Source organism: Peromyscus californicus, unplaced genomic scaffold, assembly GCF_007827085.1.
Source record: "Peromyscus californicus insignis strain IS unplaced genomic scaffold, ASM782708v3 Scaffold_4__1_contigs__length_199733344, whole genome shotgun sequence".
Classification (NCBI taxonomy): Eukaryota; Metazoa; Chordata; class Mammalia; order Rodentia; family Cricetidae; genus Peromyscus; species Peromyscus californicus.
Window position 1 is genome coordinate 174,625,123 of NW_026294562.1, and position 18,801 is coordinate 174,643,923.

Below are 18,801 nucleotides of genomic sequence, written 5' to 3' on the forward strand. Positions count from 1 at the left end.
GGCATGGGTAGGAAGTGAGAGGGATGGGGACAGGGAGGTGATGAGGGAAGCCCCTGGGCCTGGGCAGGACTCTGCTTTCTCCTGAGGTGGAGGTTGGGGATGAGGTACGTGGTCTGATCCTGCTGCTGTGTGGCTGCTGTGAGGAGCAGATTTGGGACAGGGGACCAGGACACCAGGCAGGAGTCTGTTGTGGTTCATGGGCTGTGGAGACAGATTCTGGGTGGCTTTGACTATGAAAGTCACAGGGTTTGCCCACTGACTGGTTGTCCGGGGATGGGATAGAGGAGGCCATTGGGACCTGAGCATCAAGAAGTTATGAGTGCCATTAACTGAGAGGTGTGGAGATCTGAGGAAGTGGCTTTGTCTGGGGGGAGCCCCCACCCTTGCCTGACCCAACGTCTGTCCTTCCGCAGCCCTGTCCTGTCCAGCCAACAGCTGCTATGATCCCTGCAGCCCTGCCTGTCCAGCCTCCTGCAACTCAGAAGCTGCACCGACCAACTGCTCTGAGCGCCCTTGTGTGGAGGGCTGCGTGTGCCTTCCAGGCTTTGTGGCTAGTGGTGGTGACTGTGTGCCTGTGTCATCCTGTGGCTGCACCTTCCAGGGCCGCCCCCTGGCCCCTGGTCAGGAAGTGTTTGCTGATGACCTGTGTCGGCAACGCTGCACCTGTGATGCAGCCACCCAGAAGGTGATCTGCAGGGACACATCAGGATGCCCTTCTGGGGAGCGCTGCCGCGTGCTGAACGGCCTCCTGGGTTGCTACCCAGACAACTTTGCCAGCTGCCAGGCATCGGGAGACCCGCACTACGTGAGCTTTGATGGAAGACGCTTTGACTTTATGGGGACCTGCACGTACCTGCTGGTGGGCTCGTGCGGCCAGGATGCCGCGCTGCCTGACTTTAAGGTGCTGGTGGAGAATGAACATCGAGGAAGTCAGACTGTGAGCTACACGAGAGCTGTGCGTGTGGTGGCCCGTGGTGTCGAGGTGGCGGTGCGCAGGGAGTACCCCGGAAGAGTGCTGGTGAGCGCCCCAGGGTAGGGAATCGGGGGAGGGTGTGAATCCCCTGGAAGGTTAGTGGCTGCAGTTGGGGGGGGGGGGGAGCTTATTTTTTTTTTTTTTTTAAATCTTGTGGTTAAAGGAGAGGCCCAGGAGCCAGGCAGCGCCGTTTCTCCTCAGCTCTGACTCTCTGTAGCCTTTGCATTTTCCTCTGAGAAAGGATGGGGAAAAGAGAGGCTTCATCCTGGAGCAGCAGCAGCAGCCATTGGCTGGGGAGTAGTGGAGCTCTGCCGACCTCATGTCTGCCTGGTCTTTAAAAGATGCCTTGGTGCCCATGAAGTGCCCAGTAGATGGTGGTGGTTGCTGACTGTCTTCTGAAACTTGAGAGTTGTAGACTTGTGCATTTTCTGGAAGATGGTGGCTCATAGAGCGGATGGCGTGTGGGATGCCGGTATCTAGCTGCATGTGCTTGTTCGAGGATAACCCAGAGCCTCACCCGGCCTCTGGGAGCAAGAGGGAGCAGCACTGACAGCGTCAGGGTGGCCTTCAGAGGGGCCCAGCCCCACTGAGAGTAGAGAAGCACTCACTTTCTCTGTAGACACCAAAGAGGAACTGGAGAAGCGAGGTGCCGGGTGTCCACACGATGGCTGACACTTAGAATAAAGAAGTTAGGGCACTAGTTGGAGTCTGGCCCATCCCCTGGATCGAGGAATAGAAACATTGGAAATGGTTGACAGAGAGAACTTCCTGTGCTCCAGGCCCCGTGTACCCCACACACGCTTTCACTCCTAGTCTCCAAAGCAATCTTAGAGCGAAGGAAATCGTGCCCATAGGTAAGTACAGGGGCTCCAGAAAAGGAGAGGGAATAATTATTCATCAGTATTTGTCCTCTCTGACGTGGCATTTGCCCAAGGCTTGTCTCCTAATACCTAACATACATCGTGTTCCCACTAACTTCAGTGGGCTAAAGGAACAGCACGTGTTCATTCATCTCCTCTCCAAAGCAAGCAAGGAAAATAGTTCAACTTTGGCTGAAAAAAAAAAAAACCTGCAACACGGAGAGGTTATGTTGTATGAATCCTAAATGGTCTTATAATAAAAACCCAGAGCCAGATATTGGGGCAAATGCTGAAAGATCAGAGGAAACAAAGGAATAAAGCACAGCCACGTCTCACCTCACCAACTTCACGAATCCTCAGACTGAATGACCCTGAGTCCTCAGCCGAAATGCCTCAGGCCCTGTCTCCTCCTGCCTTATATGCCTGTCTCTGCCCAGCCATTTCACTGCCTATCTCAGCCCTCCTAGTGCTGGGATTAATGGCGTGGGTGCTTCCCAAATACTGGGATTAAAGGTGTGTGCCACCACTGCCTGGCTTTGTTTGTCTCCTAGACTAGATCAATCTCATGTAGCCCAGTGGCGGCCTTGAACTCACAGAGATCCAGACAGATCTCTGCCTCCTGAGTGCTAGGATTTGAGTTGTGTGCCACCACTGCCCGACCTCTGTGTTTAATTCTGTGGCTGGCTCTGTCCTCTGATCTTCAGGCAAGCTTTATGTCTTAGATTAAAAATGTCAGCACAAGGTTAAGTCACCTACTGAGACACAGTTGTGTGATACTGAGAAGACCTGAGTGAGTTTGAGATACCCACGAGCTAGAATTTGGAACCCTGCTGTTTTGCTCAGGAATTCATACTTTTTTTTTTTTGGTTTTTTGAGACAGGGTTTCTCTGTGTAGCTTTGTGCCTTTCCTGGAACTCACTTTGGAGACCAGGCTGGCCTCGAACTCACAGAGATCCGCCTGGCTCTGCCTCCTGAGTGTTGGGATTAAAGGCGTGCGCCACCACCGCCCGGCAGGAATTCATACTTTTAAAAATGATTTTATTATTTTTAACTGAGGGGCATGGGTTGTGAACGTAAGTGGCAGAGGACCCAGAATTATGGGGTCCCTCTGGGCTGGAGTTACAGGCAATGTGCTACCCACCATGCATGCTGGGAACTGAAGTCAGTCCTTGAGTCCTCTGTAAAAGCAGTTCATGCAGCTAACTACTAAGCTACCTCTCCAGCCTGCGGGAGTTTGTTAGGCAAGACGTGGAACAGACAGGGGGGAAAGTAAAGCTGGAGTAGGTGACGAGCAGCAAGGGTGCTGATGGAGCTTGAGTGGAGAGGTCAGAGACAGTGAGCAGAGACGAGGCGGGGCTAGCTATCCCCAAGCTTCTGAATTCAGGGACGGCCTGGAGAACAGCGAAGACACCTCTAGGTCAAGGTGGCATCTTCCAGGCAGAGGGAAGAGCAGATAGGAAGGCTGAGGCTGGGTCGTCTCGAAGAGACTAGAGTAGCACTGAGATGAAGAGAGCGTTCCTGTGAGTAACACTGGGAGGTGGCATACAGAGGCAGGAGGAATTGTGGGTCAGAAAGGTAGGCATGCGTGGGCCAAGTGGGTCGAGAGCTTAGTTTTGAGTAGACTATACAGGAGACATTTGCCGCTGTTGGAGACCTGGGATGTGGAAGCGAGTGGAAGCGTTGCAAGCAGGGGTGCAGCAAGTACAGGGGCCTCAAGTCTGGACTGAGCTCTGTGAGTTCAAGTCCACGCATGGTTGGAGATGCAGGGGCAGGGCTGTGCTGGGAGACTGACTAGGGAACCCTGGGACTCAGATCGTCTAGATCATTTGAGGCCGCCATGAGAGGTTTGGCAGTGAAAAGCTGGCATGCAGAGAGCAGGCTGGGAAGTGGCGAGTGCTGTCCCAGAAAAATTCAGAGGAGGTAAGGGCGGAAAGTCAGAGACAACAGAGGCTGAGTGACGATGGGCAAGGCGCTGGCAGGCCGCGGTCCAGCAGGACATTCCGTGTGAGAGGTCTGACCTGCAGGCAAGCCCGGAAGGATAAGGCAAAGGCAGCAGGGTTGGTGGATGGTGGTTAGGCCGGGGGCAAAGCCCTTGGGGCTAGACTAAACGGGAAAGCTACCCGGTGGGTTGGTCGCTCTTCTTTCCATGGCCCGATGCCTGACAAGAAGCAGCGCAAGGGGGGATTCATTTTGGCCCGTGGTTTGAGGGGATACGGTACAGTGTGGTCGGAAGACATGGCTGCTGGCTCCGTACTAACTGGATGTGAGGAGAGGTCCGCTCGCATCTCAGTGGGCCAGAAAGCAGAGAGAGGTCAGTGGGCTATATCCTGTAAAACGTTCCTCCCAGCTTTGTCCTTCTCTAAGCTTGGCCCACTTCTTAAAGGTTCCAAAGCCTCCCAATGCAGCACCATCAGCTGTGGATGGTGTTCAAACACTTGTGCCTGTGGGGACGTGCTCAAGCAGGTACCAGGGAGACAGGTGAGGCCGGCTTTGAAAGCAGGAGGGACTTGGATCTCAGTTTAGAGGATAAGGAGCACTGGGTGACGTGCTAGGCAGAGGGAATGGCCGTTGTGAAGCCCTGAGGTGGAACCAAGGAGGGTGGGGTGGCTGGAGCCAGCTGAGTGAAAGCACGAAGACACTGACCTGTTGTTCTTCCCGCATCTCTACCCAGGTGGATGGCATCCTTCAGTACCTGCCCTTCCAGGCTGCAGGCGGGCAAGTTCAGGTGTTCCGCCAGGGCAATGATGCTGTCGTGCGCACAGACTTTGGCTTGACTGTTACCTTCAATTGGGATGCTCATGTGACTGCCAAGGTGCCCAGTAGCTATGCTAAAGCTGTGTGTGGGCTCTGTGGGAACTTTAATGGGGACCCATCTGATGACCTGGCTCTGAGGGGTGGAGGCCAAGCTACCAGCGCACTGGACTTCGGAAACAGCTGGCAGGAGGAGATAATACCTGGCTGTGCAGCAACTGATCCTGGTGACTGTCCCCAGTTGGACTCCCTTGTGGCCCAGCAACAACAAAGCAAAAAAGAATGTGGGATCCTTGCTGATCCTGAGGGTCCCTTCAGGGAATGTCACAAGTTGCTGAACCCCCAGGGTGCTCTACGTGACTGTGTCTATGACCTCTGCCTGCTGCCCGGTCAGCCCAAGCCACTGTGTGATGCCCTGGCTGCATATGCTGCTGCATGCCAGGCTGCTGGGGGCACTGTGCATCCCTGGAGGAGTGAGACGCTTTGCCGTGAGTACCAAGAGTGGCCACCTGGGATTGGGTCTGATGTTTGTTCATTAACATACGAGTAGCATCGTTTAATCCTTATGGTGCCTGGTGAGGAAGGTACTGTGATTATACTGTGGAAGAGTACCAACTTGCAGCTCCATGCCTGCACTTATGACAGCTAGAAAGTCACAACAGCATGCAATGACTCTGGGGACTGAGCATGTATGGTGATCTCAAGTCAGTGGTCAGTCAGGGAGAAGCAGCGTGCTGCATTTAGAATGAGCCTGGACCCCTCTGCAGTTGTCCGTGGAACCATCTCCACACTTAACCCATGTACGTCTTGGCTTCAGATGTGGGTGCGGGAAGGGCTGGAAAGCAGTTTTGCTTGTCTTTTGCAGAGATTTGGAAAGCCATGTACCCATTCCTGAGTTTTAAACTTGACTTGAGGATGCCCTATACTGCACATGTTTAGTGGGTACATTAACATGCAGCTTGACTAGCTTCCAGCATGAGGCCAAACTGTGTAAATGCTGCCAGGTTCCCTGCCCTGGGAGGGAGATTTGAACTCTATGAGTGGAGTATGCACCTCCAGCTGCTCCATCTTAAGTGTAGATAATTGCAAACACTGAAACTCCTAGCAAGTGGTAATCTTTGACTTTTAAGAACCTTTCATTGTGGGAAAAGTTGAACCTATCACAAAGCATGCTAGGACAGTAGACCCTTTATGTCCATCATCCATTCCACAAAGATCAACATGGCATTGTCATTTAAAACTACTATTACAGTATTTGTGTGTGTGTGTGTGTGTGTGTGTGTGTGTGGTGTGTATGTGGTGTATCTGTGTGTGTCTGTATGGTGTGTGTGTGGTATGTGTGTGGTGTGTATATGTGTGTATGTTTGTGTGTGTGTGGTGTGTGTGTGTCTGTGTGGTGTGTGTGTGGGGTGTGTGTGTGGTGTGTCTGTGTATGTTTGTATGGTGCGTGTATGGTGTGTGTGGTATGTGTGTGGTGTGTATATGTGTGTGTGTTTGTGTGTGGTGTGTGTGTGTGTGTGTGGTGTGTATGTGTGTGTCTGTGTGGTGTGTGTGGTATGTCTGTGTATGTCTGTATGGTGTATGTGTTGTGTGTGTGTGTGGTGTATCTATGTCTGTCTGTATGGTGTGTGTGTGTGTGTGTGTGTGTGTGTGTGTGTGTGTGTGTGTGTGTGTGTGTGATGTGTCTATGTGTGTCTGTGTGGTGTGTGTGTGGTGTGTCTGTGTATGTCTGTATGGTGTGTGTGTGATGTGTGTGTGTGTGTGTATGTGGTGTATCTATGTCTGTCTGTATGGTGTGTGGTGTGTGTGTGTGTGTCTGTGTGGTGTGTGTGTTTGTGTTTGTATGTGTGTACATCTATAAAATGAATATACTACTGCTGGAGAATGGTGGAATGCTTTCCTTGAATGTCAGAGGTTCTGAGTTAAAAGAAAATGTAAGAAGCAGGAGGAGAAGGGCAGGAGGGAGGAGGGAGAAGGGTGAAAAGGAAAGACAATATCCACAGATACACTGCAGAGATTACTCACATGTACATGTGTATGCATGTTTAAAACATGCATTACACGAAATTTATACACAACTTGGACAGCCATTAGAGATAACCACAAATTTCAGTACTATTAGAATCAAATACCAATTGACAGGATCTAATAACATGTGATAGGAATTGTTCTTCTGGACCCACTGAACGTACAGACATCTTGCAGCTGGGTGACTTGCTTGTGTGTATAAACATGTATATGGGGGGCATCCACTGTGTCCCTTTGAAAGAGTTAGTGATTATGATGGCCCTCTCTCTGCAGCACTGACCTGCCCACCTAACAGCCACTACGAGCCATGTTCCTACGGATGCCCGCTGTCCTGTGGAGACCTGCCAGTGTCCCAAGGCTGTGGCACAGAATGCCGAGAGAGCTGTGTTTGTGATGAGGGCTTTGCCCTCAGTGGTGAGTCTTGTGTGCCTCTGGCCTCCTGCGGCTGTGTACACCAGGGCACCTACCACCCACCAGGAGAAACCTTCTACCCTGGACCTGGATGCGATTCTCTTTGCCACTGCCAGGAAGGTGGCCTGGTTTCCTGTGAGCCCTCATCCTGTGGCCCACATGAGGCTTGCCAACCATCCAATGGAGTCCTGGGCTGTGTGGCTGTGGGCACTACCACCTGCCAGGCTTCAGGAGATCCTCATTACATCACCTTTGACGGCCGCCGCTTTGACTTCATGGGCACTTGTGTGTATGTGCTAGCGCAGACTTGTGGAACCCGGCCCGGCCTACACGAGTTCACTGTCCTGCAGGAGAATGAGGCCTGGGGCAATGGGCAAGTCAGTGTGACCAAGGCCATCACAGTCCTGGTGGCCAACCACACCCTGCGACTGGAGCAGAATCAGTGGAAGGTCAAGGTGAGAGCAGAGGCAGGGTGTGGATGAAGGCTCCCTTGTGGGAGAATATGCAGAGCTCCCGGAGAAAATGGCAAAGTGGGGTCCCAATTAGAGGAGGTATTGTGCAAAGTCCAGAGAGAGGAGGCCAGGAACTGGGGACCTTTTCCAATATGGCTATAACTCTTCTTCTGTTTCTTTCCTTCACTGATTCTTTCCTCTCTCCTCCCCTCCCTTTCCCTCCCCTCCCCTCCCCTCTCCTCCTCTCCCTTCCTCTCCTCCCCTCCCCTCCTCTCCCTTCCTCTCCTCCCCTCCCCTCTCCTCCTCTCTCCCCTTCTCCCCTCTCCTCTCCTCATAGGACACTTGTCATTGGACTTGGAGTCCAGCCTGATCTACGATTATCTCACTTCAAGACAATAACTCTAATTACATCTGTTGATCTTTCTCCAAATATGGTTGCTTTCTGAGCTTCTTGGTAGACTTATCTTTTTATTTATTTCTCTGTGTGTGCGCACGTGCATGTAAGTGACCACAGAGGACAGAAGGGACATCAGGTCTGCTGGTGTTGGAGTTACAGGAGTTGGGAGCTGCTGGATGTGGGTGCTGGGGTCTGAATCCTGGCCCTCTGACAGAGCAGTAGATGCTCTTAACTGCTGACCCATCTCTCCAGCTTCTGGGTAGACTTGCCTTTTGAAAACCACCTTTCCTCCCACTATAGACACTATTATTATACATATTTTTACAAATATGGAAACTGAGGCCTAGAGAAATGAGGTCACATGGACTTCAGTGTCAGGTAGGAACATTTAGGGACTGACTGCTCTGAAGCTTGGCATTCCCTGCCTTCCAGGTGAACGGCGTGGACATGAAGATGCCTGTGGTGCTGGATGGGGGCAAGATCCGTGTCTCTCAACATGGGTCTGATGTTGTGATTCAAACTGATTTTGGCCTGCGTGTGGTCTATGACCTCTCGTACTATGTGCGGGTCACCATCCCAGGCAACTACTACCAGCAGATGTGTGGCCTGTGTGGGGACTACAATGGGGACTCCAAGGATGACTTCCAGAAGCCAGATGGCTCACAGGCAGCCAGCCCGAGTGACTTCGGTAACTCCTGGGAGGAGGCTGTGCCCGACTCGCCCTGTGCGCCAGTGCCTCCCTGCACAGGAGACAGCTGTGGTGCTGAATGCAGCCCTGAGCTGGAGGACAAGTATCACGGGGTGCAGTTCTGCGGGCTGCTCACCAGCTCCACAGGGCCACTGGCTGCCTGCCACAAGCTGCTAGACCCCCAGGGTCCCTTGGAAGAGTGTGTCTTTGATCTCTGCCTGGGTGGCGGGAACCTGAGCATTCTCTGCAACAACATCCATGCCTACGTGAGCGCCTGCCAGGCAGCTGGGGGGAAAGTCGAGCCATGGAGGACTGAAACTTTCTGTCGTGAGTGATGGGACATTGAGGGGTAGGGAGTGGGGAGGTTGGCGTAGAGAAGTAGACTCCCCACCCCCACCCTGCACTCTGATCAGCCTTTTCTTCTCACAGCAATGGAGTGCCCCCCTCACAGCCACTATGAGGTCTGTGCAGACACCTGTTCCCTGGGCTGCTGGGCTCTCAATACCCCACAGCAGTGCCCAGAAGTGTGTGCTGAGGGCTGTGAGTGTGACTCCGGCTTTCTGTACAATGGCAAAGCCTGTGTGCCCATCCAGGAATGTGGCTGCTACCACAATGGGGTCTACTATGAGGTAAGGACCCAGCCGTCTTACAGAGCCCAGGACCTCTTCTGGGCTCACCCTCCCCACTGCTCATTAGCACTATAGCCTTTCCACCATTCAGTCTCTTGAACATCTATCTCTGTGTTCACTTCTGTCCACCTGCAACCCTGCTGTGGTCCATTTGTCCTTTCCAAATCTCCACTTTCGCCTCCTTTGCTATACCCTCCCCACAACTGTGGAAAGATCTTTTAAAGCATGATTGTGGGTCCCGAAGTTTTAAATCCTTCACTGCCTCCCCAGATCAACACTCACCTTTGAATCCCAGATCTGAGCAGAAGTGTTCTTCCAGGTCATGAGGATGAGATTGTTTGTTACACCAGGTGCTCACTCCCTCCGCTTCCCTATTCTCTCCCGCAGGGAACCCTTTGGCTTGAGCGTGTGCTTGCTCAAGTCTGTCTCCCTTGCAGGAGTGAGGAGTCTCTGAGGACAGTGCTCCCTCGTGAATCGCAATAGTCCTGGGAGCAGATGTGTGCATGGTGCTTATCATGAACTTATTTTATTATGTCTATACATCACACACACACACACACACACACACACACACACACACACACACATCACACACACGCATTCATATTGTGGGAATTCTCAAATGTGCATTTGTTGAGAGACTACTGGAAGGAATCACTATACTCCTTTTCATCACTTAGCTTCAGAAACAATCAGCTTTCCCCCACAAGCCTAGCTTCATCTTTACTCACTTTTCCAAACCAGTCTGCATTATTGGAGAGGTCCTTCTGTGGTTGCATCTCTACTTTACACATACTATTAACTCAGTTCTACTTCCTCAGTTTGTTCCTAGCTGTCCCTCACAGATGAAGAAGCTGAGGGATAAGGAAGTTAAGCAGTGTTGTCCCATCACACGGCTTGGAAACGGTGGAACAGGCTCAACTGGGCAATGCGCTCCGTAGCTTTTGCTCTGACTGACTAAACTCTGCTCCTCCTAAGCAGCGGCAATTCAGTGCACATTTTGGAAAGAATGGGTGAATAAATGAATGAAAATTAATGAAGAAATGAGTGAGTTAGGCCTCAAAGCCACACTGGGCATCTGTTCCACTGACAATGGACCACACTGCTTAGAGCTGTCCCTCAACCCTCTCTGTGCCTGGAACACTGGGGACGCCAGAGTCGACACCCCCTCTGGTTACTGATGGCATGCTCTCTGTCCCCACAGCCAGAGGAGTCAGTTCTCATTGAAAATTGCCAGCAGCAGTGTGTGTGCCACTCAGGAGAAGGCATGGTGTGCCAGGATCACAGCTGCAAGCCAGGACAGGTGTGCGAGCCCTCAGGAGGCATCCTGACCTGCGTCACCAAAGGTGCTGGGCAAGTGGGTCTGGGCTGGTGTGGGGGACACAGGACAGGGGCTAGGAGCTAAAGGTGACATAATTTCATGGTGAGAGGTGCTGAGGGCTGTGGATTGAGGTATCAGACCTTGGACTGGGATTCCAGGAGCCAAGGGAAGAGGTCATTCAGTCTGGGTGTCAGGGAACCTTAAGGCATTTGAAGCTGTGGGAACTTCAGGGCAAGATTTTGATGGTGGATGTCAAAGGCCTTGGAGGACTGCAGGCCTGGTGAACTTTTTCTCAAGGGCCCTATGGTAAACACTTAAGCTTGCAGGCCACAGAGCTTTAAGCACAACTTGTAATGTCAACCCTTATGATATAAAGCGACCAGAGACTATGTGTATGAAGGGACAGAGCGGCAACACAACTGTATTTGCAACAACAAGCACCAGGTGGCCCATGGCTTCTTGCCCACTGGCTCATTGGATTAGGTTGGGGCTTTGGACACCACCATTAAAGGGCAGTTAGGAGAAATTCATCATTTTAATTTCCATTTCCCTGATGACCAAGGACACTGAACTCTTTTGTGTATTTGCTGGGAAAGCAGAGCTCAGCGGTCTCCTAGAACACAGGGGTACTGGGCCAAGGCAGAGCCTTTCAAGTGGGTCTTCAGAATTTCTAAGGGTTCTGTCTTAGAGGATTCCTAGTTTAAGGCTGGGACATAGGGCCTCCCTTGGGCTCATTTCCTAAAATGAGGGGCAGAGAATCCTGGAGGAGTGAAAAGTAGGAACTGGTAACTGGAAGGCTGGGCTGAGACTCCCAGAATGATGAACAGGACAGCAGAGAGTCCTGTCAGGAGAGGGATGCCACCTCTTTATCCAGATGGAGAAAGCTTGAGGCACTGAATGATTTGTGTGTTCGGGTGAGATCCAGGGGAGAGGATTTGCCTGGCATACCCAGAACTCTAGGTCCCCCCACCCCCAGCACACAGAAGCACGGCTTTTTCCTTTCTTTTCTTCTGTTGTTTGCTGGTTGGTTGGTTGGCTTTTGTTTTTGTTTGTTTGTTTGTTTGTTTGTTTTGAGACATGTTTCTCTGTGTAACTCCGACTGTCCTGGTAGACCAGGCTGGCCTCGAACTCACAGAGATCCGCCTGGCTCTGCCTCCCGAGTGCTGGGGTTAAAGGCGTGCACCACCGCCACCCCGCAGCACTGCTTTCTTTATATCTACATTTTACTAACATGTGTCAATTACAGAAAAGAGGAGGGTTTGTGATTTCATTCCAGACAGCCTTTTGTTACTCTGTTACTCCTCTTCCCTCTCATTCCCCTTCTCTGTCGGCCCCCATCCCCACTTTCAAGTTTCACATCCTTTTTCTTTCCTAACTTCTACATGCGAGAGACTTACACTCATGACGTCATTGACCTCCAGTTCTCTCCATTTTCCTGCAAGTGACATAATCACATTCTTTATGACTGAGTATAGCTCCTTTGGGTATATGTACCACATTTTCGATCCTCTTGGTTGATGGGCATCTACACCGATCCCATGATATGACCGTTTTGAACCGTGCCATCACAAACATGGATGTACAGGAGTCTCTCTTGTATGGTTTCTTGGACTCCTTTTGCTACATACCCAGGAGTGGTGGAGCTGGATCCTAGTTTGGGTTTTACTGGGAACTTCATACTGATGTCTACAGTGGCTACATCAGTTGAGGTTGCTCCTAGCAGCTGCTTGCTCACTGATGATGGGCGTGCTGACTGGGCTGACGCGCTGATTATTTGTGTCCTTCATTTGAAGAGTGCCTGTCCATTTCCTGCTCACTGGATTACTTACTCTTTTGTTTTAATATGGTTTTTGTTGTTGTTGTTGTTGTTGTTTATATGGTCTGGATGAGAAAGAGAAAACTTACTTGACCAAAGATAGTGAAATAAAAAGTAGAGAAAAAGAAAAGAGGACTAAAAATTAAGGGTTAGGACTAGAGAGATGGCTCGGTGGTTAAGAGCACTGGCTGGTCTCTCGGAGACTCTGGGTTCAGCTTCCAGCACTCACATGGCTGCTGGAGAGAGAGAGACCCAGAGACAGACAGAGAGAGTTTTGTTGTTTGTTCACTACTGAGACTTGAGCATGTTTCTGCCACCGCCCACCTCAGAGGCCGCTGCTCTTCTGCCGCCCTGGTCATCCCTCAGAAACGATAGCATTTAGAGTGTGGGAGCAGTCCACCACCTTCCCTCTCAAGTCACAGTTCTAAAGGGGACTGACTGCTTCCAGGTGAGGGGAACACAAACTTCACTGGAACCCCACTAATCCCAAACGCTGCAGGATTTAGAAGGCTTCCACCCTCAGCCTGCCTCAGACTGGGTGGCAGAGGATCGTGCAAGGCTGGAGATGCAGAGTAAACCCCCACCCCCACCCCCGAAGTGCTGCTGAAACTCAGCTGGAAGCGGCCCCCTAGTGTGTCTGGTGACTAGCTAGAGATCCTAGTGTGTCTGGTGACTAGCTGGAGATCCCGTGTCTACCTGCCACAGGCCCCACAGCGTAGCAGCAGCAGCCACTGGAAGAGCAGAGCAAGTTGTCAGTTCAGGGGCCCCTCCCCCAAGACTCCCTAGTGCCCTCTGCTGACAAAGCTTCCAGGCTAATTTTGAACAGGAAACAGAGGAGCAAGTTTGAAGGCTGGATGCCTGACACAAAGCTGGGGCCACAGAGAGAGTAACATAAGTGGGGTCTTGAAAAAAAAAGGACAAGCTCTCAGAAATGAGACTCCTGGGGCTGGATGTGACACTCAGGAATGGAGCTTTGCACTGTGGGATAGCCAAGCTGAGAGACTTAGATGTGGGGACCACAGGCATAAGATATGAAATTCTTGGACCCCTAGAGCTGGCTTCTCAGGGTCTGGTCTTACACACAGCAACTTCAGGGCCTAGGGCTTAGGTGTCAGGACACTGAGATCTGATCACACCTACAGCAACAATCAGAGCTGATAGCCCTAGCACAGACTTAGACGGATGCTGGGAGCAGTCAAGCTTGTGGTGGGCAGTCCCTCAATGTACTCTCTCCTCTCCCCACAGACCCATGCCATGGTATCACTTGCCGGCCACAGGAGACCTGCAAGGATCAAGGCGGTCAGGGCGTGTGTGTGCCCAACTACAATTCTACATGTTGGCTGTGGGGTGACCCTCACTACCACTCCTTCGATGGTTGGAACTTTGACTTCCAGGGAACCTGCAGCTACCTGCTGGCAGGAACTGTCTGTCCTGGGGTCAATGCTGAGGGCCTGACTCCCTTTACTGTCACAACCAAGAATGAGAACCGGGGCAACCCTTCTGTGTCCTATGTGAGACTGGTTACTGTGACCGCCCTCAATGTCAACATTTCCATCCACAAGAATGAGATTGGCAAAGTCCGGGTATGTTAAACATGATGGTCCCAGGAACACCCTGGGGGACGAGGCCAAATGAACCCTGATATTATTAGCAGTATTAGGAGCTGAAAAGTGTCAGTTTTCATACAGACATTAACCACGTGGGGGAGAAATCACAGGAAATTAAGCATAACCCTCTGCTAACAGCTCAAAGTAGACCCATGATGTCTGCCTTCATTTAGACTAGTGGTTCTCAAACTGCCTAATGCTGTGACCCTTTAATATAGTTCTGCATATTGTGGTGACCCCAACCATAAAATTATTTTCTTTGCTACTTCATAACTGTAATTTTGCTACTATTATTAATCATAATGTAAATATGTGTTTTCCGATGGTCTTAGGTGACCCCTGTGAAAGGGTCATTTGACCCCCCCCCCCAAAGGGGTCACAACCCATATGTTGAAAACTGCTAGTATAGACCTAGATTTGAGCCCAGGGTATCTTCTGCTGGAGGGAGACATCTAGAACAGAAATTCACAGAGGAGAAGGACAGTGGGAAAGGAAGCTGACCCCATTGGCCTCCCTCTCTCCCCAGGTGAATGGAGTTCTGAAGGCCTTGCCTGTCTACCTGGCTGGTGGGCAGATTTCAGTGGTTCATGGAGGCTCCAAGGCTGTGCTGGTGACTGACTTCGGGCTTCAGGTCACCTACGACTGGAATTGGAGGGTAGAGGTCACGCTGCCCAGTAGCTACCATGGTGCAGTGTGTGGGCTCTGTGGAAACATGGACAAAAACCCCCAAAATGACCAAGTCTTCCCTAACGGCACAGTGGCACCCTCAATACCCACCTGGGGTGGCAGCTGGCAGACTCCAGGGTGGGACCCTCTTTGCTGGAATGAATGTCAGGGCTCCTGTCCAATGTGCCCAGAGGACCAAGTGGAGAAGTATGAGGGTCCTGGCTACTGTGGACCTCTGGCTCCTGGCACAGGGGGTCCCTTCGCCAGCTGCCATGCCCATGTGCCTCCTGAAAGTTTCTTCAAGGGCTGTGTGCTGGATGTCTGTCTGGGTGGTGGCATCAAAGACATACTTTGCCAGGCACTGGCTGCCTATGCTGCTGCCTGCCAGGCTGCTGGCATCGAAATCAAGGACTGGAGGACTCAGGCAGGCTGTGGTGAGTGGTGGGGACCAGGGCAAGGGCTGGGCTGGCTCCACTCCCACCGTTTGGGGTCCTTCTGCTGGCTTCTGCTTGTCTCTGTCTCCTGGCTTGCTGCAGGCCGCAGGAATATAAGAACTCAGCTGGTTATGACAAAACCACTACCTGGAGGGATCAAGAATTCCTTCAGAGGAAGCCAAATTCCAAGGAGCTTTTGATGTTATTTGGCTTGTTATATATCAGCAGTCTTCTGTTATGAAAATCATGTGTGCCTTCATAGCTTTCCCAATTCATTCTTTCCTAAGAATTGCTAACAGTGTGGACTGATCACTATTTGGACATATACGTTCAAAGTATTTGGAGAACAGCCTCAGGAAAGACTTCCTTCCCCCTAGCCCATCCGTTTTTTGCCTTTCAGCACTGGAATCAGATATCTCCCTTAGCCACATTCAATGACTAACAGGAATAACAGTCCAAACCACCACATAATAAGTCTCCTGATATTAAGTTAAATTCCACACGGAGACATTGCCTAGGTCAGGTGGACCTTAAGTAATAGCTTCGCACAATTTAGCTCGGACGCTCCTTTTCTTACAGACTTACTAACTTTATAGACCTCTAATTCCTTACCTAACCACTTCTAGCAATATTTAGATAACTTTCTGCGCTGACAGCTATGCTCAGCCACAACCCCGGGTCAAGCATCCGGCCAGGTCCATCCCCAGACGGAGGAAAGTACCTTATCAGAGACACCTCTGTACTCTCTAAGAACAGACTTAAGCGTCCAGACTACCCATTTGAGAATGTCTGGCAGATGTGCCAATTAAGCTTAACTTTCTCCTTTCCAAAGTCTTATCTCTAGCTTTAGATCCACCCTTAACAATTAACTCAGAATAAAGGGTTCCAACTTACAGGTACATCGAGCTGTGATGGAAGTTGACTAGCCAAGTTGCCTAGCGATGGAGCACACTCACCAGAAACAGTGGGAGCAGAAATAGCTTGGGAGATAAGGGTCAAAGGGATAAAAAGGCAGCTTTATTTTCAGATAAGGACTTAGGGGTATAAGGAGACGGAGAGGAAGAGAGGAGTGGAGAACTTGAGGACAGAGAACTGAGAGGGATAAGAAGGATTTTGATCAGAGAGAACATGTGGACGACATGGAAGATGAGGAAGAGTCAGATGGGTAAGTATTAGCTGGGTAAGAACGAGATGAAAAGGACCTAGGTGAGGCAGAATTAATATGAGAGGATTAAGATAGAATGTAGAGGGAACAGTAGATAAAGGTAGAGAGAAATCAGGCAAGAAAGGAGCTAGGCATGAGAACAGAACTGAAGCTGTGTAGATAGGATTTTATCTCAGATAAATTAAAGCAAGTGGACTAAAGAGCTTGGTGTACTTAGATTCTTTTCCCGAAAATAATTCTCACAGTTCATAGTTTATCTCCTGAGCCCCTAGGAAGTATAATATTAAGGCTAGTCCTTTTAATATTATACAAGACAGGCTGTCTCTGTCTGTGTCCCAGCTTATCTCTCTCTCCATCTCACTCCATCTGCTCTACTTTGTCCCAGCTTCCCTCCCCGACTGTCCCCTTTTGTCTCTGTTGATGTCTTTCCCACTCCATCCCCAGAGACCACTCCAACACCATTCTTCATTTCTCTCTCTCCCTTCATCTACCCACAGAGATCGCCTGTCCTGACAACAGCCACTATGAGCTCTGTGGCCCACCCTGCCCAGCCAGCTGCCCACCCCCTGCACGCCACACAACCCCAGCTGCGTGTGACGGGCCCTGTGTGGAGGGGTGCCAGTGTGACCAGGGCTTTGTGTTGAGTGCTGAGCAGTGTGTTCCGCTGGACGGTGGCTGTGGCTGCTGGGTCAATGGCACATACCATGAACCAGGCACTGAGTTTTGGACTGATGCCACCTGCTCTAAGAGGTGTCACTGTGGACCTGGAGGTGAATCCCTGGTCTGCACATCTGCCAGCTGTGGGCTGGGTGAAGAATGTGCCTTGTTGCCCTCTGGCCAGCTCGGCTGCCAGCCTACAAGCACAGCTGAGTGCCAAGCCTGGGGTGATCCCCATTACATCACTCTAGATGGGCACCGGTTTGACTTCCAAGGCACCTGCGAGTACCTGCTGAGTGCACCCTGCCATGCGCCACCCACAGGGACTGAATACTTCAATGTCACTGTGATTAATGAGCACAGGGGCAGCCAGGCTGTCAGCTACACCCGCACTGTCACTCTGAGCATCTATGGCCTCAGCCTGACCCTTAGTGCCCGCTGGCCCAGGCAGCTGCAGGTGAGTGGGCTGTGGTCCAGGAGCCTCTGCTGGACAGGAGAGAATGAGGGATGGGCCATTCCCCAAAGCACCTTTCCAGCCTGGCAGGAGCCTGATGCTGAGTTCAGCCTACAGCCTGTGGGGCCAGGGAGGCTGGAAGCAGTGTCTTCCCCAGGCTCTGCCTTCCATTATTCCTCTGTAGGGTGGATTGTCAAAAGTACCTACTTGACGGTAGCATAGAGAGCCAGTGAGATGGTGTGAGGAGGGTGGTTCACTTCTGTTAATTCAGCTTTCAGAGACTGGGGTCAGAGGGCTGCAGAGACTTGCAGAAGCCTAGCCTGCGATAGTCATTCCTTGTTACAGGAGGCAACAAACAGAATATACACAAAACCAAAGGAGTCCACGACACCACATCTCATTACCCTAACAATAGCAGGGCAGTAACCTACTTTGAATCCTGTATATTATAAGTGGTGGAAACATGCAAAACTATCGGTGCGTCTTACCTCTCACTCTCTCCCCGCCCCGCAGGTGAACGGAGAGTTCGTTGCTCTGCCCTTCCATCTGGACCAACGACTGAGCATTTACCTAAGTGGAGCAGATGTGGTGGTGAACACTGCCTTTGGGCTCTCCCTGGCTTTTGACGGGGACAGTTTCCTGCGCCTGCACGTACCTGCAGCCTATGCAGGCGCCCTCTGTGGCCTGTGCGGGAACTACAACAAAAATCCCAACGATGACCTGACCGCAGTAGCAGGGAAACCCGAGGGCTGGAAGGTTGGAGGAACTCCAGGCTGTGACCAGTGCGTGACTGAGCCTTGCCCACAGCCCTGCACACCTGAGCAACAGGAACCCTTCCGTGGCCCTGACGCCTGTGGCATAATCTCGTCCCCCGAAGGCCCACTGGCACCCTGTCACAGCCTCGTGCCGCCCACACAGTACTTTGAGGCTTGCTTGCTGGATGCCTGTCAGGTTCAGGGCCATCCAGGAGGCCTCTGTCCTGCCATCGCCACCTATGTGGCAGCTTGTCAGGCTGCTGGGGCCCAACTTGGAGAGTGGAGGAAGCCAGACTTCTGTCGTGAGTACTGACCCGTGCAGCTCCACACAAACAGGGTCTCCCCCAACCCTTTCCAGGGGCTCTAAGACAAGAGTCCTGGTGCTTCAGTGGAGCTCAAGGCCCATCCCCACCACCTCCTGTCAGAGATACACCCTGGCACTGATACTGAAAAAACACCACCTGGCCAGGGAAGGACCTAGCTACACACCCAGAGTTACAAAGCCTGGGTGCAGACCCCTCTGGGAGCTTCATTTTCCTAGTGGACTTGGATATGACCCAGTGACAGTTACTCAGTAAGAAACTCTGTCAGAGGCCAAGTGACTTACACCCCTGGACCATCTCCCACAGTTAGACACACAGAAGTGGTCAGTAGCCCAGCGGTGCCTGGGGAGATGCTACACTGCCTGCCACATGCTGGTCAGACATCCGACACCCTCAGCTGGAATCAGGACCTGT

The 18,801-nt window shown here is 51.6% G+C and overlaps 1 protein-coding gene across 7 annotated transcripts in view; it reads left to right on the forward strand.

Moving 5' to 3' along the window:
* The window catches only part of LOC128125084 (IgGFc-binding protein-like), a 52,193-nt gene that overhangs the window by 24,530 nt on the left and 8,862 nt on the right, over positions 1-18,801 (forward strand). For all 7 annotated transcript variants that reach the window (XM_052762064.1, XM_052762070.1, XM_052762067.1 and 4 more), the window contains 10 exons: positions 414-1,018; positions 4,505-5,072; positions 6,886-7,478; positions 8,305-8,887; positions 8,990-9,189; positions 10,394-10,535; positions 13,572-13,909; positions 14,460-15,033; positions 16,696-17,312; positions 17,823-18,366. In XM_052762064.1, the coding sequence (XP_052618024.1) occupies positions 414-1,018; positions 4,505-5,072; positions 6,886-7,478; positions 8,305-8,887; positions 8,990-9,189; positions 10,394-10,535; positions 13,572-13,909; positions 14,460-15,033; positions 16,696-17,312; positions 17,823-18,366 (4,764 nt within the window). The remainder of the gene's footprint in view (positions 1-413; positions 1,019-4,504; positions 5,073-6,885; positions 7,479-8,304; positions 8,888-8,989; positions 9,190-10,393; positions 10,536-13,571; positions 13,910-14,459; positions 15,034-16,695; positions 17,313-17,822; positions 18,367-18,801) is intronic.